Source organism: Sprattus sprattus (genome assembly GCF_963457725.1).
Source record: "Sprattus sprattus genome assembly, chromosome: 5".
Lineage (NCBI taxonomy): Eukaryota > Metazoa > Chordata > Actinopteri > Clupeiformes > Clupeidae > Sprattus > Sprattus sprattus.
The window spans coordinates 16,430,146-16,454,278 of NC_137924.1; the positions used below are offsets into that span (position 1 = coordinate 16,430,146).

Sequence of the window (24,133 nt, forward strand, 5' to 3'; positions counted from 1 at the left end):
CTCGACACATAACTGTGAACTGAGCCAGCTCCGTGTCAAGAGCGCAGATGGGTGATGTCACAGGGGCCACCTCTCGTCACTCACAGCTCCGGTCTTAGGCATCGGGCAGGCAGCACACACACACACACACACACATAGAGGTTTCGGTCAGACTTTCTCTGTATACAAGCCCCACACACCAGAAAATGCAGCTAAATGTGGAGGGTTTTTCTCTTTAAAATAGGTGTAACCTGAACTCATATATACGAGGAAACAGGAACTGACTATCAGCCACAATCGCATTTCTAAGGAAAGCACTACAACTAAATACACACTAGCCATCCTCCCAGTGTCATGCCAGTCACTGACCTCAGTCACCCCAAACCTTATTCACCATGAGCAGTTTCACATGGAGACTTGCCCTAACCCTTTCTGGGTCAAATGTTTGGAGTAGTTATAATGGTGGCAGTAGTATTTTTAGTTGAGTAACAGTAGTTGTAGGCTATGTTATATGAGTAGTTATAATGGTGGCAGTTGCAGTTGAGTAATAGTAGTTGTAGGGAATGTGATATGAGTAGTTATAATGGTGGAAGTAGTAGTTGAGTAATAGTAGTTGTAGGCTATGTTATATGAGTAGTTATAATGGTGGCAGTAGTATTTTTAGTTGAGTAATAGTAGTTGTAGGCTATGTTATATGAGTAGTTATAATGGTGGCAGTTGCAGTTGAGTAATAGTTGAACATTTGCACAAGAATGTCTTTTTACACTTTACTGTTTACACAACCCTTAACTGTATTACCTGTACTTAGAATACTTTTTTACTGTTTTACTGTACTAACCGTACTTACACCACTTACTAATCATTATATTACTAATACCTCATTCACTTCTTTTTACTTATTACCACCACTAATACTTACACCTGCACTTTATATATTTCACATCTATCTACACTTCCTACCTCAATTGCTGCTAGTCCCAATTCTGTTCATTTTTCATACCTAATTCTTACTGTATATATCTTATTTATTCAATTATTCCACTTTACATTTGCACATACTCTGCACTTTTTATGCTCTTTGCACGTCGGTTAGATGCTAAACTGCATTTCGTTGTCTCAGTACCTGTACTCTGTACAATGACAATAAAGTTGAATCTAATCTAATCTAATAGTAGTTGTAGGGAATGTGATATGAGTAGTTATAATGGTGGAAGTAGTAGTCGAGTAATAGTAGTTGTAGGGAATGTGATATGAGTAGTTATAATGGTGGAAGTAGTAGTCGAGTAATAGTAGTTGTAGGCTATCTGGTGTTGTTGCTAGTAGAAGTGGAGATGTGTCTTTTTCCTGACCTCTGCGATCTGGAACCTTCCCTTGTAATGCAGGAACGTTGCACGTCGGAGATGAGATCCGGGAAATCAACGGAATCAGCGTGGCCAACCAGACAGTTGAGCAGCTTCAGAAGATGCTGGTGAGTCTCTCCCCTGCTGCCCCACCCTCGCCTCCCCTCTCCTCTCCTCTTCTCTCCTCCCCTCTCCTCTCATCCCCTCTCTTCCCCTCTCCTCCCCTCCCTTCCCATCTCCTCTCCTCCCCTCTCCTCTCCTCCCCTCTCTTCCCCTCTCCTTTCATCCCCTCTCATCCCCTCTCCTCCACTCCCTTCCCATCACCTCTCCTCCCCTCTCCTCTCCTCCCCTCCCTTCCCCTCTCCTTCCCTCTCCTTTCCTCTCCCTGCGTCTCTCTCTCTCTCTCTCTCTCTCTCTCTCTCTCTCTCTGTGTTTGTGTCATTGCTGTGTTTCTATGCCAACAGAAAGAGATGAGGGGGAGCATCACCTTTAAGATCGTGCCAAGCTACCGCACACAGTCCTCGTCTTGCGAGGTAAAAGACTTTCAAGTATGTGTTGTCTGACACACACACTCACATTCACACTTTCACACACACACACACACACACACACACACACACACACACACACATTCATACATACTTACAAACACACCCGCCGACAGACAGATAGATCAGCACTTCCATACACACTTGCACACACACACATCCCTTCATATCCAAACATCCACACAAATGTGTTCTGGTCCTGTGCTCTGCTGCTGTTTGGATGACACCATGATGTGATGGCGTGAGATTTGTTCTGTGCGAAGCGCTGTGTATGTGTGTGTGCATGCGTGTACAGGTGTGTGAGAGTGTGTGAATGTGTGTGTGTGACTAACTGCCCTGTTTGGTGGCTGTGTGTAAACGCTTCCTCCGGAGATGCTATGTCCTGCTGGGGTTTTTGGCTGTGGTGCTGCACACCAATTTCACAACCAAGATACCGGAACCGCAGTAACCCAACCCCCCTACCCGCTCCCCACAGAACCGACACAGAACCCAGACCTGCTCTAGAAACTCCGGCCACCATTTCGAAAAACAGAATATAACGACATGAACGCAAACTTCGGGGATGATTCTGTTTGCTCGAGAGGATGCTAGTTAACAGCGGAAATCTGTTTCTATACTTCCTGAGGGAAATCTTATCCCTGATCCTGTGCCGTTTATATCAGATGGGATCAGCCGTCAGCTCTAGTCTGCAGCGCCTCTCTATGGTGGCTTAGAGAACTGCAACAGGAGAGAAGGACTGTGTGCCCTCCACATACCCTGTCCAAGGCATAGTGTCAGAGAACAATGAGAGAGAGTGTCAGACAGACAGACAGACGGAAGTGTGAGTTATCACAGCAGATGCCACTGTATTTGGAGGCGTACTCGTCTACCCGTCCTCCCTTCACTATGACGACCCAGACGCCCCCGTCCCCCCCAACCCGGGCCGCACTGCTCCCGCCCAGTCTGACTGACGTCTCATGTCCCTCCTGTGCTGCCGTAGCGGGCTGTCCTCTTTCCTGTGCTCTGGATGCTGTGTGTCGCTGACCTGTGTGTCTTATTTCAGAGAGAGTCCCCCTCCACCTCCCGACAGTCCCCAGCCAATGGCCACGCCAGCGTAAACAGTTCTATCTTGGTAAGGTCTCTCTCCCTGAACACCTGTTACGCCCCCACCCCCAACCCAAACCACCTTACACACACTCACACACACACACACACACACACACACACACACACACACACACACACACACACACACACACTCTCTCTACCAATGTTGTCCGTGATGACCTGTTATGTTTTGATTGAAACCCTCCCCTCCCCCTTCCTCGCACACACTCCCAATGATGTTGCCTCTCATAATTCTTATTGTTATCCGCGGATAGCTTTACTAGTTTGATGATTCAGTGTTTTTCCTGTTGTTAGATATCTTGTTTGTTTTTCTTGTTGTTGTTTTTCTTGTTTGGTTTTTGCGCCGGAGCTTTTCAGTCTATGAGTTAGTGTTTGTAAGTCATTTGAACTCTCCCCCCCTCCCCACCATCAAACCACTCTTGTCATCCGTGCCGGTCGAGGCAGATGTTTGACCGTAGCCTAGTTTCCGCTATCTCCGTTTTCAAATTGGTGTGCTCAGTTCTGCTGTGGTCCTTGTGTAACCACGGTGTGTGCAGGTGTGTACACACACTTTTCTTTGCGCATTTGTACTTTCTTTTCTTCGTTCTTTCGTTCCTTGGTTATCTTTGATATCTCTATTATCCATCTTTCGCTTCCTATCTCTCTTTCAGACCCAAGCAGGAAATTCATATACTTTCTTTTTTTAAGGCTTAGCTCTTGCAGTTTTACACAATAGTGAACAACATCTTGCTTAACTGACGCCGATAAGCCTACACCTACACACACACACACACACACACACACACACACACACACACACACACACACACACACACACACACTCGCTTGCTTGCGCACACACGCACAGAAACACTCTAACACACGCACCCTGTGCCACAGCTTGCCTTGTGTGCAGCATGCCTGATCAGTGATGAAGCTGTATAGCACCATTTGCACCTTCCAGTCCAAAGCCACTGTGCATGAGGGGAGGTCCTGCGCTGATGTCACCCAGGAGTCTGGTACCTCCAGAGACCCCCCACCCTCCCCGCCTCTTGGGGGCCCCTCTACGTGGGGCGAGAGAAACCGTGGCCCCCTGGCTTCTGAGTGTTGGTGTGCTGTGGTGCTAGTAACAATGGCTGGCAGGTGCCTCTGCTTGCTCTCTGCCTCCTTCCTGCTGCTCATTTTTCTTTTTTTTTAACACTGAGACTCAACCTCAACCATCACTCCAACAGCTCTTTCATCTTAACACTGCTCAGTGTTACGACACTCTCTCAACCACTCATACCCCCTCCCTCCCCCCCCTGCCAGGTGTTTTTCTGTTCAGCGATTTTAGTGAATTATTATTTCTCTTTTTTGAAAAAGTCTATGTTCATTTCTGCTTTCTTTTTCTAGTTTTGGTGTTCTCCTGTTCTGGGTGTGTGTCGTGTATGTCGTTGTGTTGGTTGTGTGCCCTTAGCATTAACCCCCTGCCTACCCCTCCCAGCCCCCCTCCCCTCCCTTGTCCCGGGGAGTTAATGTCTCTCACACTACTGGCCTTTACTTTTGCAGGACCTGCCGGCAACCATCCAGGCCAAAGGACGCCAGGTGAATAACAGCCTCATTCTCACATTACCCCCCCCACCCCCTCCTCCCCTCCTTTAACTTCATAGAGCGCTATGTAGCCGCATATATCTCAACCATTCAGCACTCGTGTGTATGTGTGGGGTTTCCTGTGTGTGTGAGAGAGAGAGAATTTATAGTTTTTGCCAATTTCAGGTAGTTAATATTTGTATGTCTCCATTTGTACGTGTGTGTGTCTATATAAATACATATCAATGTGTGTGTGTGTGTGTGTGTGTATATGTATATGTATATATATGTGTGTGTGTGTGTGTGAGTGAGAGAGAGAGGTTGTATTAAGTGTATTTATTTGTGTGTGTGTGTGTGTGTGCGTCAGTGTGTGTGCAATCAAGAACATGTGGAGTCTATTTAACTCCTTCCATCTACTAACTCTTAACATCAGTTAACTCCTAACTGATTTCCCTTCATTAAGAATGCTGTTGATGAGCTCTGAGGACAGGTGGCGCACCAGACGCTGCACAGACTTTTCCCATCCAAACCACACCTATCTGCATCTCAAGTCAAAACCCCCTCAGGTCCTTTACTGCACCGTCAATAAATCAACCTGCGATGTTCGGTTTGTCATCAACAAACCAGTGGGTTTCTGCCACGCTGTATTGGGCTCGTTTTAGTCGTCCTCTGATACAATCAGATAGGTGCCACTCTGTCCTCAATGCCATCTCCAGCTTTGCTAAGGAATGGAACAAGAGCCACAAAAGCACCCAATAATAGTTTATCTGCAACTATTCCTTGATCCCGTCCACCCCCCCCCCACACACCTTCCCCCCTCCCTCCCCTTCCCCAGTGTGGGGTCCAGAGTGCTGTGTGGCCCCCACTTTGATCTCATGCTTCACCCCTAACACGTCCCCGTCGTGTGTCAGAAGAAATATGTGCACTTGGCATCAGCCAGAGAAACGGCTCGAAAGAAGTTTAACGCAAAAACGTCTCGTTTAGCACGGCAGTGGGGATGAGGGGGGTGGGAGTTCGAGGAGCAGGAGAGGGGCAATGGCACAGATCATGACATGTACCCCCCTGCCCCCCCCCCAAAAAAAACAAGTCAAGGAACTACTCTTCTCCTCACACACCTGTCAATACAGTGTGTGTGAATCACATTGTTTGGGTGATTTAGTATTTAGTACTACCATTAGATGCCATCCATTTCTGAAGGAATGCTCTTTGTACATGACCTGGTGTTCTAGCTGTAGTCATCCATGTTATGTTTTAGCTTTTTTTTAGTTAACCTGCCTTTCAGCATCAAGTGCTATAGAGGCATCTCTGCCAGTTAATAACCGTAGCTTCCTTCTTCACATGCAAAGAGCATTCCTTTAGGGACACATAACAGTAGTCTCCATTTTCTAGCAGGCATGCTTTAGGACTACTATGCAACTGGAAGATTAAATCTGGTTTGGCGAGTTACCAGCAGAGGGCGATATTGCCCACTTCTGTCCCACTTGGCTTCAGTCCAGTCCCTGCTTGCCATTACATCACCGCAAAGGCAAACCATGGCATAACAAAGACATAGCCGCGCACCGAGACCACATCCCAACAGAGATCCGGCTTCGACACACACTCTTACGTGTTTGACACCGGCATCCATCATCGTGTTTGTCTGTTCAGCCCAGTTACCCCTGCGCATCTCTGGCCGTCACCGTAGAAGTAGCGCTTCGTAGTGTCTCTCTCACCATCCACCGCCATTCACTGCCACTGTGGTTCCCCACCCCTGTGCCCCATGCAAAGCCAGAACCCGTACACTTTTACTGCATGATGTTATGCTGCTTTCAAATCCTAGATCGACAGACCCCCTGCAATCAAGGAAAATAAAATGTCCGTCAAGGTAAGGCTGCTAACACAGCGCGGAAACTGCGCTCCCACGAGAGATGATGTTGATGATGAAACTGATCCCTGGTTTCCCCCCCGTGACACTGTCTTCTGTTAATCACATCTGTTTCTCCCCCATGCAAAAAAAACATACATGCCAAGGAAGGTTCTGTAAGGCATGGTTGCTTAGCAGCGCCTCCATCAGGTCTGCCCCGTACCCCCCACCCTCTGAACAGGCCCTGGGCCACCATTAAGGGCCGAGCTGTGTTCCTAGCCAACGCTTTAGAAGCTGACTACGATTTTATCGCTCCCTCGAGCCACAGACCACTCTTGCCCCCTAACACTGGCAACACACACACACACACACACACTCTCTCTCTAACATGGCAAGGGTACTGCAGGACACCCCACACGCTGCAGTTTTACACGGTGTGTGTCTGTGTGTCTGTGTGTGTGTGTTGGATCCCACTGCGGCGTGTCTCGATTTAGCTTCATGTACCACACGTCCGTCTGCCAACAGTCTTGCAACCTCATGCCTCACACTGTCACTGTCTCTCCTCCTCACTGTCACACACAGACAAACTCTATTACACACACATACACACACACACACTCTGTATCTGCTCCTTTTGCCAAGCATGCTTGGTCATCAACTGTGTCATCAATTAATCAATAAAGTAGATTATCTGCTTTATTCAAGGGAGCCTCGTGTTTTTAGTCTGTTTACTACTTTTATTTTATTATTATTCCTCTCAATTTTCTCCTGTCACTCTCTCTCTCTCTCTCTCTCTCTCTCTCTCTCTTCTGTCCTGCTCTCTGATTCTGTGGTCTCTGTCTTCCTTCTGCCTTTACTGTGACTTGAGCACCCCCCGGTCGTTAACCAGCCATGCTCTCCCCCCAGATCTACGTGCGGGCGCAGTTTGAGTACGACCCATCCAAGGATGAGCTCATCCCCTGCAAGGAAGCCGGGATCCGCTTCCGCGTGGGCGACATCATCCAGATCATAAGCAAGGACGACCACAACTGGTGGCAAGGCCGCCTGGAGAACACCAAAAACAGCACGGCCGGCCTCATCCCCTCGCCCGAACTGCAGGAGTGGTGAGTTGGCAAACACAGAGAGGGCCGGCATCAACCAGGGGCCAGGCTGAAGCTCAGGGGTGTTGGAGAGGTTGGGCTTGTCCCCAAATGACCAGAGGGATCCACTTCTTGTTCTACTTGTTTTGGGAACAAAAAGAGCAAGCCCACTTCATAAGCAGACCTCAAATGTATACAAAATAGCAGTATACCAAATAGATGCACCCTTTTTGAAACACGGCAAATGGACAAAATGAACAAAGATTAGAACCTAGTTCTGGAATTGGACTTCCAGATGCTTGTATGTCCTGGCAGCGTTCTGGTGATAGGTATTTTATCTGCAGTAAAAGGGAGACCATGGAGAGTGTTTGACATTCAGTGGTCTAAGAGTGGGGTCACTGGAGATGATGTTATTACAGTCAGCTAAGCAAAAACGAATTATCATGCCTATTATTCTCTCGCTGAAGTTTTCAAGACCGTCTGCTTAGTTCAGTGTGTGTCTCCAGCGAATGGTACAATAACCAGTGAACTATGAATGTCCGTTATTCATGCTTAGGGTTATACTGGGCTAATGTATTCGCCACAAAATGGAAGAGCTTGACTCATAGCTTTTGTTTCTTATCTCCCTTGTCCTTTTCCATGACCGTGTCTCACAGGCGAGTGGCTTGCATAGCCATGGAGAAGACCAAGCAGGAGCAGCAGGCCAGCTGTACCTGGTTTGGCAAGAAGAAGAAGCAGTACAAGGACAAGTACTTAGCAAAGCACAACGCAGGTAAGACGCCAGCCCACAGTCCCAGGTGCTCCTCAACCCCGTCCTCCCCGCTCTCCCTACCTCCCGTCCCCGTCACTTCGTCCAGCTGGACCAGCTGGAGGTCGCGGTTAGCGGTTAGCGGTTAGCGCGCCGGGTATGTGGAGTCAGCTGAGGCCAGGAGCGGGTCATGGCCTCAGCTAGTGCTCTCTCTCTCTCACTCTCTCACACACACACACACACACACACACACACACACACACACACACACACTCACACTCCGCAGGCAGATTTCACACATCGGAAGGACCTGCAGGCTAACGAGTGCAAAGAGGCAAGGGGCCAACGCCCCCGCTAGCATACTCAATACACTCTGAACCTCAACTTGGGCCCACTAGCATACTCACGACACTCTGAACCTCAATTTGGGCCCGCTAGCAAACTCAATACACTCTTAACCTCAACTTGGGCCCGCTACCATACTCAAAGAAATAGTGGACACTATTGCTGCAATATGGCACACAATGCTGAAGTACTACTAGACAGAAGGTAAAAAGCTGATTTACAGGTTTACGGCCAGAATGTGTCCAAGGCCTTTTAAAGGTCTCCTCATAACAAAGGAGTTGGGAGTAGCTGGTATCTAAAGAATGTATCATCAGAGCATGCTTAAGCTGGGGCTCTTCAGCTCTTAGAGTTCCTGATGGTATCTTTTTTCTTAGACTGCACAGTGAAGTGATATGCGATTATTATTACCCACCGCTGACACACCTCCAGGGAATCTAGGGAAAGTCTGGTGGCGGTGGCAGACGTGTAAATATCATTTACACATCATTGACAAGATGTTCTTGGCTCTGCCCTTTTAGCGCCACTGCTGACACCCAACTCTCAGAGCTCCCTAACTCTGCGCTAATTAGCAGTTAGCAGGTGGAGGCTCTCCCTGAATGCTAAGTATGCTAATGGTACAAATGCTACACAATAGCCAACAGCTGAGGGTAAGCATAGCTGGGAGGCCATGGTTTAGCAGGAGGGAGGAGAGGGGGTGGGGGAGGCCAGGTAACAGAGCCCTGTAGTCTGGGTCTCATATGACACAGGGACTTAACTGCAGCATTTCCACAAATAGCCAGTAGACCTGGGTCCTGTGTTCATCATATAGGTGGTGGTGGTGGGGGGGGGGGGGGGGGGGGTTGGGGGCTCTGACCACCATTGCCACACATCCGTGTCCACAAAGACACCAGAGAGATGTTGATGACAAAGGGCCTCATTGTCACCAGTAGCTGTTTTAAAAATAGCCTGTTGCAGCCAATAGCAATGAGCACCAGCCTCCCCACAAACATTTGCGCATAGCAGGTTCACATGTGCGTATGCACAACCCGTCCACATGCACATACGATCTACTGCCCTCCACCACACAACCCATCCACATGCACACATGATCTAATGCCCTCCACCAGACAACCTATCCACATGCACACATGATCTTTTACCCTCCACCACACAACCTATCCACATGCACGTGTGCATCTATCGCCCCTCACCACGGCAGAAGCACAGGAGCCTGAAACACGAGCAGAGCAGGGTGGGTTTTTTGCTCGGTGGCAAGGACTGGTGAGGTGCAATGCAGCGACATCTGAGCCCTTGCCGCGCTGCACCACACCGGGCTGCCACTGAGAGCTGGGTTTCCTGCATGGATCAGGAAGTGTGTCGCAGCGATTAATGCCAGACCACCAGGCCCACGTGCACACCCCTCTAAATCCCCCCAGCTCTAAATTACCCCTCCAGCTGTCTCACTTGCTGTAACCTTTAACACTGGTCCCCACTCGCTCACAACAGGCAGGCACTCTCAAATGCCATTCATTTCGGGCACACTGGCAGGTGTTATGCCAAGGGCGTTTTTTGTCTGTGGTTTGAAGTGGGCCATGTCTATGGTGGTTTGGCTGAGCTCTTTATGAAATACCTGTGAGAGACATAGAGGGTTAGGCTACTGTCAAAGTGTGGCTGCCTGACGAGTGTTAAAGCTCTCCAGGCCATGTATCACTTTGAAGTAGTCAATATTGAGCGAGGAGGAAGCAAGAGGTTGCAGGCAGTCAAGGTTGCAGGCAGTCACAGGCATTCGGCCATTTTGTGAATCGTGATTTCATGTTCCTAGGAAATTGATCCATAAGCCTTAACAATGGATCTGTGTCATTTAGTCTTTGATGGTATTTAATTAGTGATGACGTAACTGCAGCTCCAGAAGTAGGTTAAATAAAACTGAGCCAGTTGAATTATAATCACATTTATAACAAGCACACCCTGATGGCATCCACTTGCCCAGTTCTGCAGCCAATGTCATATTCATTTGATATATCTGATGTTGGTGTGATTCAGCTGTGGGGTCAGGTCTCACTCCACCTAGATATGTCTGTGACTGCCTGTGATGACCGGGCAACTTCCAGTGCCTGTTCTGTGCCCTGCACACACAGGGCAGGCAGGCAGACAGACATATACACATACCGACACACACATATACACACACACACACTACACAGAGCTATGCATGCACACGAACAAGTGCTTACACACACACACACACACACACACACACACACACACACACACACACACACACACACAAGGAAGGGCAATTAATCTGTGACAAGGTCTGCCCCTCTGCCAAGCAGGCTGTGCAGTGCAGTGCAGTACAGTGCAGATCAGCAGTAATCCGGCCTGAGCCGAGCCCTGTGGCCCACATTGCTGTATCTGATTAGAGGAGAGAGGGAAGAGAGAAGGGGGGTGGGCGAGAGAGAGAGAGAGAGAGAGAGTAAAAAGGGAATGGTTGGGACAAAATGGGAGAAAGGGAGGAGGGAGGGAGAAAACAGCACTGTTTCTTTTGTTGTTTTGCGATAATACCGGGGAAAATTCCCTCTTTTGTAATTTAATCGCCAAAAGATGTTAGCACATGTCCACTACATCTGCAGTGGAGATTTTTGGAGCCAAATTAAGGACCAGCACATCTGTGGCCTGGCGGGGTGCACTAAGGCCTGCGTGAGCTCAGGGGAGGGAGGGGGGGGGGGTGGCTCTAGAGGCCGACCGCCTGCTGGAGTCTCTTTCTCTCTGGGAAGCCTCCTTACTTGAGGCCCAGGCTCAGAGACCTCCAGCAGAGCTTAGGCCCAGTGTGGCTGGAGCAGGGCTCTCTTCCTACTGTGTCTGTGAGTGCACGTCTACCCTGGCTTGGGCTAGTCACCTATTTCTCAGTCATATTCTGAAGGCAAGTGTACAGTATACTGATAGAGATGCTTATGTCCCTGTCAACAACACAGTCACTACTTCTTATCTAATCTCACAATCTGACCATACCTGGCCAATGGACTGATGGCACGGTGAAGTTATAGATCAGAGTTGAATCTCCTCGATCCTTTCTAAGTTAGCGCTGGCTTTGAAGCGTTACACCCTGAAACATTACCCTGAGAGCTAGAATGGCTCAGTTTTCTTTTATATCAGCGACAGCCTTCAGTCCAACTACATTTCCCATGCTCCATCGACCTTAGGTGAATTTTCATCAACGATATTGTACAGGACTTTTGTGTATTTTCTAAAGCATGCTGCACCTCTCAGACATGACCGAAGGCAAGATGTGTGGATCAATGTGGATGGTTCGTGAAAAAGACCAGTTTGATTTGACTCAGGTCCATACATTAAATAAGTGCTTTTAGTTTTCGTATTATGTGTCACAGTCGTGGGTCTTAGCCCCTACCTAGTCGTAATGATCTACACTAACCAAAACAATGAAAGAACAGAACTCCCGTAGTTAATGGAACAATCCCAACAGTGTCAATCTGTCGTTGAGAAAGAGTGTTTTTTATGTCTTATGTATTTCTTTTCTTTCCTTTCTTTCATTTGTTCTAACAATGTCTTTGCAGCTTTGCTTCAGTGCTTGGTTTGGTTGTTTGTTGGTATGTTGTTGTGACTGACTGTGTGCTGAAGTGTTTTCTCTCTGTGTTGAACTGATGTATTGTTACTGACCAACATGTCAATGATCCTCCTCCCCCCCCCCCCCCCCTGTCCATTTTTCATGCTGTCTCCCTCCTAACGGCCTCTCTGCATGTAAGTAACACAGAGCAACAGCGCCAACGCAACTTTGGCTCTCTGCTTCTCCTCTTTAATCTCTAATGTGCAACTAATGATAACCCACCCAGTGTGTTGTTTTATGTTAATGGGTTTTATTGGATTTATTTATGCTTTTATGTGTTTATTTATTTATGTTTTTGTTTATTTACTCGTTCATGTCTCCCTGGTTTTGTTTTGGTTGTGGTTGAATCACAACGTAAAACAAAATGAAACTGAAATGGGCCCTGAGGGCCTGTTTCAGTGTGTGTGGGGGTGTGTGTGTTTTTGTGTGTTTTTGTGTGATAGAGATTAGCTTTTCAGTTGTCATCATTCATTAGTTCTGCATTGCGTTTTTAAAGACATATCTTTAGACAGCAGACCATCCTTTCCTAATGCTCCTGAATGTCGTGTTTGGAAATAGAAGCGTGGCCGAAGGGTTTAAGTTACACACACGCATTTTCTTTATGGTCCATCAAAGCATCTCTCACACCATGATACATACTCAGGATTTGTCTTTTAAAGGAGGTACATGTCGCACAGGGCACAGACAGACAGACAGACAGACAATGAGAGCCAGTGTTAGTTTCTGCACGTCTGCTGTGGGTTGAGTTACACGCCGTAGTCACACTGATCTCAGGCTCACATTTCACACCCAAGCCAGCGCCCCACTCACATCAAGTGCTCAGTCAGCACCACACACACACACACACACACACACACACACACACACACACACACCTCTTGGGACACGCCACATGTACAGTACAGTACGGTTCCCTCACATGTCCTGTACACACACACACACACACATACACACACACACACACACCACACACACACACACACACAGAGAATGCAGTGTGTGTCGGACAGTGTAGACCTGCTTTTTCTTCTGCATTTCTGTCTGTTTTTTCCTCCCATCTTGCTTTCACTTTCACTCGTTCTCTCTCTATATATTTATTTGTCATTTGTCATCTTTATTTTCTTCCTCATAAGTCTGTCGTAAAAATCTAGTGCTCCTCCTTACTGCTCTGTCATATGTCCCCCCTGGCTTGCACTCCTCTGTCCAGAGCCATGAGTTCCCTATCCCCCGACCCCCGCCCCCCCCCTCCTTACTCCCCCGCTCTCATCTGTGGGTCCACCTGTGTTCTGTGCCGGGTCGTGTCATGTGTTCAGTGCTGGGGCTGGTGTCAGTGTGTTGTCAGGAAGTGTTGTTCTTTCACTGAGCTGGACACAGGCTGACAAAGAACAGAGCAGAGCAGACTCAGGTCCACACAGCAGCACACACTCCCCATGGTGCTGCTCACCGCCAGAGAGTGTGTGTGTGTGTGTGTGTGTGTGTGTGTGTGTTAGAGAAAACGAGGGAGAGACTAAGGTTGTGAGACATGTCCCTGTTGTCTGTGCTCTTTACAAAGCACTGGACACCTGCTAGTTTATGCATGCTTGTTTATGTGTGTGTGTTTATCACAGAGGGAAAGAGAGAGAACGAGTGAGTGTTTGTGTGCGTGTGTGTGTGTGTGTGTGTGTGTGTGTGCATGCCTGGGTTGGTGCATGTGTGTGTGATTGAGAACAGAGGAAGAGAGATTAAAGTTGTGATTGTCATGTGTGTATTTGAGACTAATACCTGTTGTGTGTGTGTGTGTGTGTGTGTGTGTGTGTGTGTGTGTGTGTGTGTGTGTGTGTGTGTGTGTGCACAGAGGTGGATGAAACCCTCCCTGCTGCAAGTGAGTGTGGCTGTAATGTCACCTGACTGCAGAGACAGGGCACACAACCTCTCTGCTCTGTCAGCTCAGCCGGCTAGCGTTACATAACCAGAGGGTAGCCACAGGTCGACCACACCGCACTGAACACTCCTCTCCCTCTCCCTCTCCCTCTCCCTCTCCCCCTCCTCCTCCTCCTCGTCCTCCCCCCCCTGTCCCTGCTCCAGAGAACATATCAAATAAAAGCATCAGGGTTTATAGGTCACAGCAACTGCTGTCATTTTGGCCCTCTACTAGTCAGCCCAGCCACCTGGATAGGTCATTAAGATGCCCTCTTGTCAGGTATTCTGTGGCTGGGTATTCATTTGCACTAAAGCAAAACTAAAGCCGGCATTGCATATTAATCAGTCAGTCTTGTGCGCAGGTCGACTCAGTTGGCCCAGCATTACGAAGCACATTTTGCAAAGTCTGGAAAACGTCAACAAACAAATAGACCAGCGTTGCTGTGGTGCTGCTCCCCACACCGTAGCATTGTTGTCAAGGGCAACTCTAGCCAGCGCTGATGGTGACCATTCATGCACGTAGCTCCAATGCCAGCTCCAGAATACTGCATAGATTTCTCTCAGAAGGCCAGCGTTCCCTGGGCCTGCAGTTAATCTGTGAGGCTCCATCAGTCATCAGCACCCTTCACCTGTCCCGACCTATACACCATACACCGTCTCACGTTCACTTAGAGAGCAAAGAAAGCAGACATTTGATTTGGTTTTCCTCCTATTTTACAAAGACAGGGCAGTAACCATGAAGCCAGGGTTTTCATCGACCACACCCACAGTCATCTCCTTCTCCACCTAGTTCACAGTTATCATGTCATGCATAACCAGCGAGGTGTTTGCACTGTGTTCCATGGTGTGTGGGGGGGGGGGGGGTTCTGAACGGAGGGACTGACATAGGGGGATTAGTCTGTGGCACCAGCTGATCGATTTCTTTCCTCCCACTGCAGTATTCGATCAACTAGACCTCGTGACGTACGAAGAGGTGGTCAAGCTGCCAGCCTTCAAGAGGAAAACGCTAGTGTTGTTAGGTGGGTGACGCTCCGTCAGGAAAACCTTGGACATAGATGCTGACTTGTTTTTTTTTGTTTACAAATTTTAACAAAATCTGTATTATTTTGTCGGAGAAGTTTGATGTTTGATGTGCTGTTTCTCTTTGGTATGGTGACCCCAGGAGCCCACGGCGTCGGCCGACGACACATTAAAAACACGCTCATCACCAAACACCCTGACAGATTCGCCTACCCCATTCCACGTAAGATGTTCCACTCACACTCTTCAACAAAGGAACTGGTGTAGCATACAGTCTTTCTGTGTTTATATACCTGTTTACAGATCAGATTATAAATCATGTCATTCATCTTTAAAAAAAAAAAAAAGTATAGTATAGTAAAAAGTATAGTATAGTATAGTATGTGTATACATATATGTATATGTTATAAATAAGGACCATGAAAAGGTTCCCATAGTGTTGGTGTGTGTTTTTTTTTATCTAAATGTATATTTTCCTCTCTTACCCTGAACAGACACAACCAGACCTCCAAAGAAGGATGAGGAGAATGGTAAGAACTACTACTTTGTATCGCACGACCAAATGATGCAGGACATCTCCAACAACGAGTACCTGGAGTATGGCAGTCACGAGGACGCCATGTACGGCACGCGTCTGGAGACGATACGCAAGATCCATGAGCAGACCCACATCGCCATCCTGGACGTGGAGCCCCAGGTGAGTCACGAGGAGTCCCTCCTGCTCACACCTCAAGGGTTCACTCACTGTGATTGCTGTCATTTGTGGAGTTGATTTCTCTCTGAGGCATACTAGGAGGTCTGAAAGTCAGTCTGTCACCTCTCAGTGACCTCTCAGTAACCATGGCAATGTTCTGATATACATCCATTAGCGGCGCCATTGGATACCAGGTGAACTAGGATTAATGGGAACTTCTGTCCACAAATCACAATCTGTCTATGTTAAAGTTTTAATGTAGATGTCTGAAAACGGTGTGCTGTCGATGTTACACTGAAGCGGCGTGTGTGTGTGGTACGGTTCAGTGTAAGGTTTGTAATGCATTACAATAATGACTCTCTCCTCGTCTAGGCCCTGAAGGTCTTACGTACAGCGGAGTTTGCTCCCTATGTAGTCTTCATCGCTGCCCCAACCATCACACCCGGCATGAATGAGGTAAGAAGGGACGCACGCACATACGCAAATACACACAGACACACAATTCTTTGCCACTAACCTGACCTAACAGCTTACTTTCTTTCACTCTTCCTTCCTTGTGGTACTCTTGAGCTCGCTGTGTGATCTCTTCTTTCCTGTATCAAACTTCTAAGATTAACTATACATTTACTGCAATGTAATAGCTAGCTGACCCAGTTGAAGGGTGTGTTCTTTCCTGATGATTTGTTTTTCCTTACTGTAATGCTGTTAGTCATGCCACGTTGGTTAAAAGCTCTCACTCTGCTGTTGTCTGCTGGCTAGGAGAACATAACCACTGTCGGATCCAGCCCAGGATATCATTTAGACTCACCCCAGGTCCTCCTGTTTCCAGACTTTGTTTGTGCATGCTTGCATGTTTGAGTTTGGCCTGCCTTTCTTTTCATTCCTTTATTTTTTCTTCATCTTTCATTGTTGTTTTGTTTTTCTGTCCGCCGCCTCGTTTGCACATTAGCTTCCCAGGTGGTGCAGGAAGCTGCCTGTAAGTATGACAGGAAGTCAAAGATCCTGGATCAGACTCGATCAAAGTCTGAGCTTTTTTTTTACAGGGGGCCAGAAGTCTGGTTCCCAAAACAGTATTTACGTTCTTGTTAGTAGCCCTATTAGTGAATGTGTTAGTGTGTGTTGTAGTGTGTGTGTGTGTGTGTGTTCTAGCTTCAAGATTCCTCTCCCTGTGGTTGACCTAGTCTCCCTCTGAGTCCTCTGTAGGATTACTGCTGCTCATGTAGTCAAGAGCGGGGTTATATAACTCAGTTATAGAGCAGAATAAAGGTATCAAATAGAATATGTATTTCTCCACGGCTATCCCCCATATCTGCTAGTCCCTTGTTAGCTCCTTTCTATTATCCCAAGATGCTTAGCAATATAATAGCCAGTGTGGTCAGAGAGGCAACTTGTATTATTTCTGTGCAGGCCCATTTCACCTCAGTTCACTTGTCCCGTTTTTATCCATATCCATCCATCCATCCATCCGTCCGTCCGTCCGTCCGTCTGTTACTCTCCACCCACACACACACACACACACACACACACACACACACACACACACAGTACTTATTCCCATCGTCTCTCTCCCCCCAATAGGACGAGTCGTTGCAGCGGCTGCAGAAGGAGTCGGAGATCCTGCAGAAGACGTACGCGCACTACTTCGACCTGACCATCATCAACAATGAGATTGACGAGACCATCAGACACCTGGAGGAAGCCATCGACCTGGTGTCCACCACCGCCCAATGGGTGCCCGTCTCCTGGGTCTACTAGAGCACATAGACACAAACACACAGACCCCTACACGCACACACACACACACACACAGATGCAGATACACACAGATGTCCCCCAGTGACCTAATCTATCCCTAAGTCCCAGTGACCCCTCTCTGTCCCCCCTTCTTTGCAATGCATTTCGTCAAATCTTCATCATTCCCTGGAGAAAAGAAAAAGAGAAATGTACCTCTGATGCTCAGACAACCTCAATGTACATGACCTGCAGTCAGTCTCGGCCCCCGTACAGACTACCTAGACGTAGTGTTGTATTTAAAAAAAGAGATGGAAGAAAAGAAAAAAAACATAAAAATTGAATTAAATATTGTCATGTCCTTATAGGTAGGAGGCAACATTTTGTAGACTTTTATTTTAAAGAGACAGTATCTAATCCCCCTACTCCCGTCCGTGTTCATGTCGCAAGTCATCATGCTAGTGGTGCAGTGTAGTGTTTTTGTTTTTACTTTGCAAATCAAGGTTTTGCCCATCTGTGACCCAGACGTGGCTGGTTCGAGCACTACTCTGTAAACCTGAGGAAAAGCACACAGACGAACCACAGCGCCATCGTCTCCCACGCCATTGCAGCCCCTACTTCTGATCCATTCGAGGCTTCCTTCCATTTTTAGCCTTGCGTAGCACACTGCGTTTGTGATCGATTCCTAAATGATCTCTTCTGCCTTATGGTGCACTATCAAACACTCACTCAGACAAACACACACACACTCTCTTTCTCTCTCTCTCTCAATCTCGCACACTCAACATCGGTACAAGCTCCCACTGTGTCTCTGCAGCAGTTATGCGCTCCCCCAAGATACTGTCTCTCTAAATGAATACATAAATGTGTTAGAGATTTGAATGAGGTCTTCTGCATGTGAACATTCGCAAAAAGCTTCCATGCTCTCTCTCTTTCTCTGACTATCTCTCTCTCACTCTCTTTCTCTCTCTGACTATCTCGCTCTCTCTCTCTCTCTCTCTCTCTTTCGCTATCCCTCTCTCTCTCTCTCTCTCTATCCCTCTCTCTCAGTGTTAGCTGTCCATCTGCTGTCAGTCAGAGCAGAAAACATTCCATTCGTCTGACTTAAAAAAGAAACACTCAAATCAAGGGAAGCCGGACAAGTGACGAAAAGAAGAAACAAAAAACACTAAAGCAAGAGTGAAAGGTGGAAAAAACTAATAAAAATCATTCAAAAAAAAAAAAGATTACAAGAAAATGACACCTATGCACATCCCATGCATTTCGGGGCGACTTTCTGAACCGAATGATTTTTATCAACCATGTAGTGAGATGTGTTTGTAAATTGTCTCAATTTGATTTATTGTAGGGTACATAAGGGGGATTAAAAAATAATGCTAACTCTATTCCAGATTTGCCATTTCAGTGAGGAAAACCAGTTGTTGTCTGAGAGTATTATTGTTCTAATTAAGTTGAAATCAAAGGAAAATAATGCTGATTTTTATTCTCTGTGTCATTGTTTCAAAAAAAGAGGTGCACAACGTTTTGCAAAAAAAAAAAAGAGAAAGTGAATTAAGTTGCAAAACAGAAGAAAATAAAAAAGTGGTTTGTGCATCCGAATAATAACCATGTATATGACAAACTGTTTACTTTCAAACTGCCCTGTGTAAATTCCTCTGCTGATGACATAGCAGTTCTTCAGTATGAACAGTTTTTTAAATATATTTCCTTTTATGTGTTGAAAACCTGAATGGTGTCTTTCTGTGTCTCCTGGTCCTTCATTATTCTTCAGATGGCTTAGTTTGTTTTTCAGGGTCTGGTATGAAAGCCCTTTTGGCTGAAGCTCACAGTAGGAGCTGGCAGAGGCATTCTGAATGGAAACCCTTCTACCTCTCCTCTCATCTATCTTTTCTGCTCTCTCTCTCTGTTTTTCCACTGCAGCTGTGCTAGGTCATATCCTGATCAAGTGTCTGAGCCTAAGTACTCTGTCTGCAGTACTGTGTGTGTGTGTGTGTGCGCGTGTGTGTGTCGGTGGGTGGGTGAATGTGCGCGGTCAAGACTGTGTCTGCAACCTGTATGACTAATCAGCAAGTGTGTTTGAAAGTGTGGGTGTAGGTGACTCTCTCCTCCGTCTGTCTTTGCCCTGTCACCATCATTAGGCACAGTGCTGCCCAGTAAACTCCCAACCCTGACAGGGGTCACGTCAGGTGCCGTCAGACAGGGAGAAAGGCTGGAGGATCGCCCCAACCCAGCTCCACAGCCTGAGCCCACAGAGCAGTGAGAGTTCAGGCAGGCTAATGAAAACCCAGACCTATCATGCATTTGGTTGCACTAAACAAATGTCTGCCTGCACTAGAGTGAGCCATAAAAGAAAGGTGCTAGTTGAATGACTGAACTGGCTGATGGCGCTCCACCTCCTGGTTTAGTTGGCTCATGTAGAATCTGCTGACTCGGTGTCAACACTGATTAGTTAAACCAGGTGGGTGACACAGGATACTCAGCCTGGTATAACCACTTCTTGATGGTGTAATCATTCCTCTTGATGATAATCACATGACTCAATTCCAGTGAGTACAGAAATCCAAGTGCAAACTGAGCTGGGAGAAGTAGGAAGACGTGGTTAGGCTAAAAGATACTAGCAAAGGAGTGGAATTACTTTCTGATCTGGGATCACATCACCTCTGGAAAATGGCATATTTTTTAAGGGCCACTCAGCATGGGCATTGAGGTAGCAGTCCCAGAGGATCCAGGCACGAGCTGAGACCACACATTCATACTTAAAAGGATTATTAACACACAAGGAACAGAGAGGTTGTCTGTGGGTAGGGGTTAAATCTTAATCTTTTTTAAGAGAGTCTTATTTACAAACAGGAACGGTGGATGACTTCACAACTTTGCAGTTAGTGTAGTAGTGTCTGCTAGTCCTCTCCTCTTGTGACTTCATAAGATCTTTAAGTGACATCACCAGATCCTACACAATACTTTTACATAGTTTGGATACTTCAGGCTTTTTCACAGGAGGATTTCTAAAATACCTGGCCATTAGCATTGCTGTGCCACACCAAGTTCGAACCTGTTCGGTCACCCCCCCAGTGACGCACAAATGTCTGCGTTCTTCTCACTAGGTGAAGACGTTACGCAAGGCCATACAAAAGAGAAGTGTCGTCATTTTGCAGTGCTCAGTAGGAGCACAGCATAGCAGCGACTTAATCCAGGCAATGAACAAAATTAACGCCATTACTTAAATTAAGAAATAGGACTGTGTGATGCAACTCTCGCCTCAATATGCCTGGCTGTTTTGTAGAGAATCAAGAAGCAAGAATCACCAAATATAATTAAGAGCAAGCGTGAGTCCGATGTACTCAGAAAGAAAGACTATATTTATTCAGATGGATGGTATACAGATTCAATAAGTCTACATCTCTCAGAGTTCAGAACTTAAGTCATTTTACACCACAAACCTGGTGTTCAGGCTCTGTGCCGCATAAAAAAACGTAATCAATCTCATAAATAAATGTCATCCATATGCTTAGTAAACAAAATAACATCGCAGAGTTGCCAAGACGGAATAAAAACGGCTCAGGGGAAGACAAATGTAAGTTTACAGGTGAGATGACAACACATTGTGTGACAAGTGACATTCCAAGTGTTGGACCAAATCCCTTGCAAATGAGTGCTAACGAACAAATATGAGCCCGTTTGCTTAAACTGCATAGCATCATGTATTTGGTATAGCCTATACGTATTGTCCTGTGGTTAACTAAAAACAAAAACAGACTATAGGCTATGCCAAATACATGCTGCTCTGCATTTTAATTTAACCGGTTAGCCTATACAAATCATTTTACATAAATTGTTATTGTCAACGTAATACGATTTAGCATATACGTGTTGGAAAATGCACAATTTGGAATGTTTTTCCCGACAGCTCATAAACCTGAGCAGAGCCACAGGTTAAAGTAATCTTTTGATTTAAAAACAGAACAAAGAACACCATCGCAGACCTGATGAGCAAACACAACACTACATGGGTGTTTTCTTTAGGTCCATGTGTCTGGAGAGCGCTTGGAAAAGATACATGTCTGCGCGCCCGAAGAATTACCTCACTGCCACATAATAGTGCCTGAATGCGAGCAAAGATGCCATAAGCAGAAGAAAAAATGCAAAGATAAACCCATTCCATTTGCGTACGATATGGAGGAGCTTACTTGGCCCGCGCGGATAAGCCCGGCGCTAGGGCGAGAGATTAAAGCGTTCATTAAAAGCTAGAGCATCTAAAACTCACCAAATGAATACTAGCAAAAAGCAAGCGCGTCATACCATCTGTTAAAGTGATGCTGCGCCGCAGCTAGCGCTTTCTACCATGTATAAATCTTCACCTTGGTGTAAACGATGGAATGTTATGCAAGTGGAAGCGTTTAGTGTGTGTGTGTGTGTGTGTGTGTGTGTGTGTGTGTGTGTGTGTGTGTTCAACATTAATTTAATACTCTGCAAATCCCATCATTTCGGTATTAGACGATTTGGGAGCAAAATGAAGTGCTGTTCTCTGGCTAGTATGGCCGTTTCCACTCGCCATTAACAAAAAATAATACTTGTAAGTGGTATGCACTGTATTGTTTCACACTTAATCTGCACTGGTAGAGTAAAACGATAGCTTGTTTGTTTAACATGAAGCCATGAATCAGTCTCATAATTCTGTCCATCTCTGAAGCCAAGACTCCACACTTCTCATTTCCATTTCTCAAAAAAAAAAACACAGTAGTCCAGAACTCCTGTCATATGAGAATATTCTTCCTTTCCCCTACTGTAGCAACTTAAAAAAACAGTCTTTCCAGGAAAGCAGGATTTAAGTTGACAGCCCAGTCTCTGAATCCAACCCTTTCATCCTAGTGCCATAGAAAACTGGATTCCTCACTCTCTCAAACACTGCAAAACTTTTCACAGCCTGTTAATATGCTGAGAGAACACCACCGAGGCGTCTGGTTGGCCGAAGTGCAGGCAAGCGAACAGTAACAGCAGTAGCCATTGGCTGGAGCAGAAAAGGCGTGTTCCGGCCGACACCTGGCTCTCGGCCAGATCCGTTCCGTTGCGGAGGCTCTCGGATGAGTTAGTGGCCTCCTCCTTCAGTTCCTGCTGGAGCAGCTTGGAGATGAGGCTGTTGAGCCTGTTCTCCGTGGTGGGGAAGTCGGGCGCGGCCGTGGTCAGGTTGAGCTCAACCGGATCCACGCAGGTGCCATTGAGGCGGGCATACACCACCTCGCTGAGATCCAGGCTGGCCACGGAGGACGGGCTGGCGCAGGGGATGTCCCTCACCAGCCTGTAGTTCTCCATCCACTCCTTGAGCCACTCCAGGTTGCAGTCACACTCCCAAGGGTTGCGGAAGAGGTACAGGTGGGCGACGAAGTAGATGGGCTGGAAGGTGGGGAAGGGCAGGGTGGTGAGGTTGTTGCTGTTGAGGTGCAGCGTGATGAGGCTGGTGAGGTTTTCAAACGCCCCTTCCTCGATGAACAGCAGCCGGTTGCGGTCCAAGTACAGCACTTCCAGCTCCACCAGATCCCCAAACCAGGTCCTGGAGACGTTGGTGAGAAAGTTTCCGCCGAGGTTGAGCATCTTGAGGGAGGAGATGCCCTTGAAGATGTACTGTGGAAGGTCAGACAGCAGGTTGTCGTTCAGGAGAAAGTTCTCAAGTTTGCGCAGATCCTGGAAAGAGTTGTCGTGGATGACGTTGATGCGGTTCTCCTGCAAGTTCAGGTACCTCAAGCTGGTGAGGCCCAGCAGAGAGTTGTAGGCCACTGCTTCGATCCTGTTCCGCTCCAGGTAAACATGCGTCAGGTTCGTCATGTCCCGGAGGGGCCCCGGAACGCGCCGGAACATGTTCTGGAAGCAGAAGAGCTCGCGGAGGTCCACCTGCTCCAAGAAGATCCGGTCGGGCATGCTGAAGAGGTTGCAGTTGGACAGGTCCAGCCGCACCAGCTTCTTCAGTGAGGTGAAAGTGCGTGTGTGCAGGTAGCGGATGTACTCGTTGTTGGCCATCCTGAGGTCCACCAGGTTGGGCAGGCCCTTGAAGGCCCCCGGGGTGATGAAGGAGATGTTGTTGTGGTCCAGCGAGAGGGAGCGCAGCGAGGGCAGCGTGCCGAAGGCGCGCTCGGCCAGGAACTTGAGGCTGTTCTTGTCCAGGTTGATGGCGGAGGCCTCGCAGGGGAACTCCTTGGGCAGGTCGACCATGGCCCGGTGGTCACAGAGGACGCTGCAGCTCTTCTCCTCCGTGCACGTGCAACGGGGCGGGCAGGAGCGGGTGCACGCCCACAGGGCCAGCACGTGGGGCCAGAGCAGGAAGGACACTGTTGGGGTTAAGGAGAGAGGGAGGAAGAGTTGACCGATTAGGAGAACTATGGGCATTCCTCAATACACTGAAGCATCATGTCATTTGATCTTGTGCCAATACTTGCTAACACCAAAAAAATCTTATATCAGTGCCAGTGGCCGTCACATCAGTGGTAGCCCGTTGACATGTGCGATTAAACTATATGAAATGGAATCCAATCCCTTGGTCAGTAGGCAGTTGATTGTAATGCTGTCTCTGCCTTGTAAAAACAAGTTAAAACACAGAGAACCTTTATTTTTAAATGTTTCAATAAGGGATCATGTCCAAGATGGAAATCACAACCA

General features: G+C 47.3%; 2 protein-coding genes across 18 annotated transcripts in view; one reads left to right on the forward strand and one right to left on the reverse strand.

The window, feature by feature from the left end:
- The window catches only part of caska (calcium/calmodulin-dependent serine protein kinase a), a 190,068-nt gene extending 170,891 nt beyond the window's left edge, over positions 1–19,177 (forward strand). For 4 of the 17 annotated variants that reach the window (XM_080838950.1, XM_080838953.1, XM_080838951.1 and 1 more), the window contains 12 exons: positions 1,362–1,447; positions 1,784–1,852; positions 2,910–2,978; positions 4,502–4,537; positions 6,342–6,386; positions 7,272–7,468; positions 8,101–8,216; positions 14,979–15,059; positions 15,203–15,283; positions 15,555–15,757; positions 16,127–16,210; positions 17,333–19,177. In XM_080838950.1, the coding sequence (XP_080695076.1) occupies positions 1,362–1,447; positions 1,784–1,852; positions 2,910–2,978; positions 4,502–4,537; positions 6,342–6,386; positions 7,272–7,468; positions 8,101–8,216; positions 14,979–15,059; positions 15,203–15,283; positions 15,555–15,757; positions 16,127–16,210; positions 17,333–17,509 (1,244 nt within the window). In that variant the 3' untranslated portion in view covers positions 17,510–19,177. Of the gene's footprint in view, positions 1–1,361; positions 1,448–1,783; positions 1,868–2,909; positions 2,979–4,501; positions 4,538–6,341; positions 6,387–7,271; positions 7,469–8,100; positions 8,217–14,978; positions 15,060–15,202; positions 15,284–15,554; positions 15,758–16,126; positions 16,211–17,332 lie in introns of all 17 variants that reach the window. The other 13 variants (XM_080838956.1, XM_080838942.1, XM_080838941.1 and 10 more) reach the window with 6 other exon arrangements.
- Positions 19,178–22,402: 3,225 nt separating this feature from the next.
- Positions 22,403–23,863, reverse strand: nyx (nyctalopin; the record flags this gene model as incomplete). The annotated part of the gene is made up of 1 exon (XM_080839689.1): positions 22,403–23,863. The coding sequence occupies one exon, from the start codon at positions 23,861–23,863 to the stop codon at positions 22,403–22,405; it is 1,461 nt and encodes a 486-aa protein (XP_080695815.1).
- Positions 23,864–24,133: the final 270 nt, after the last annotated feature.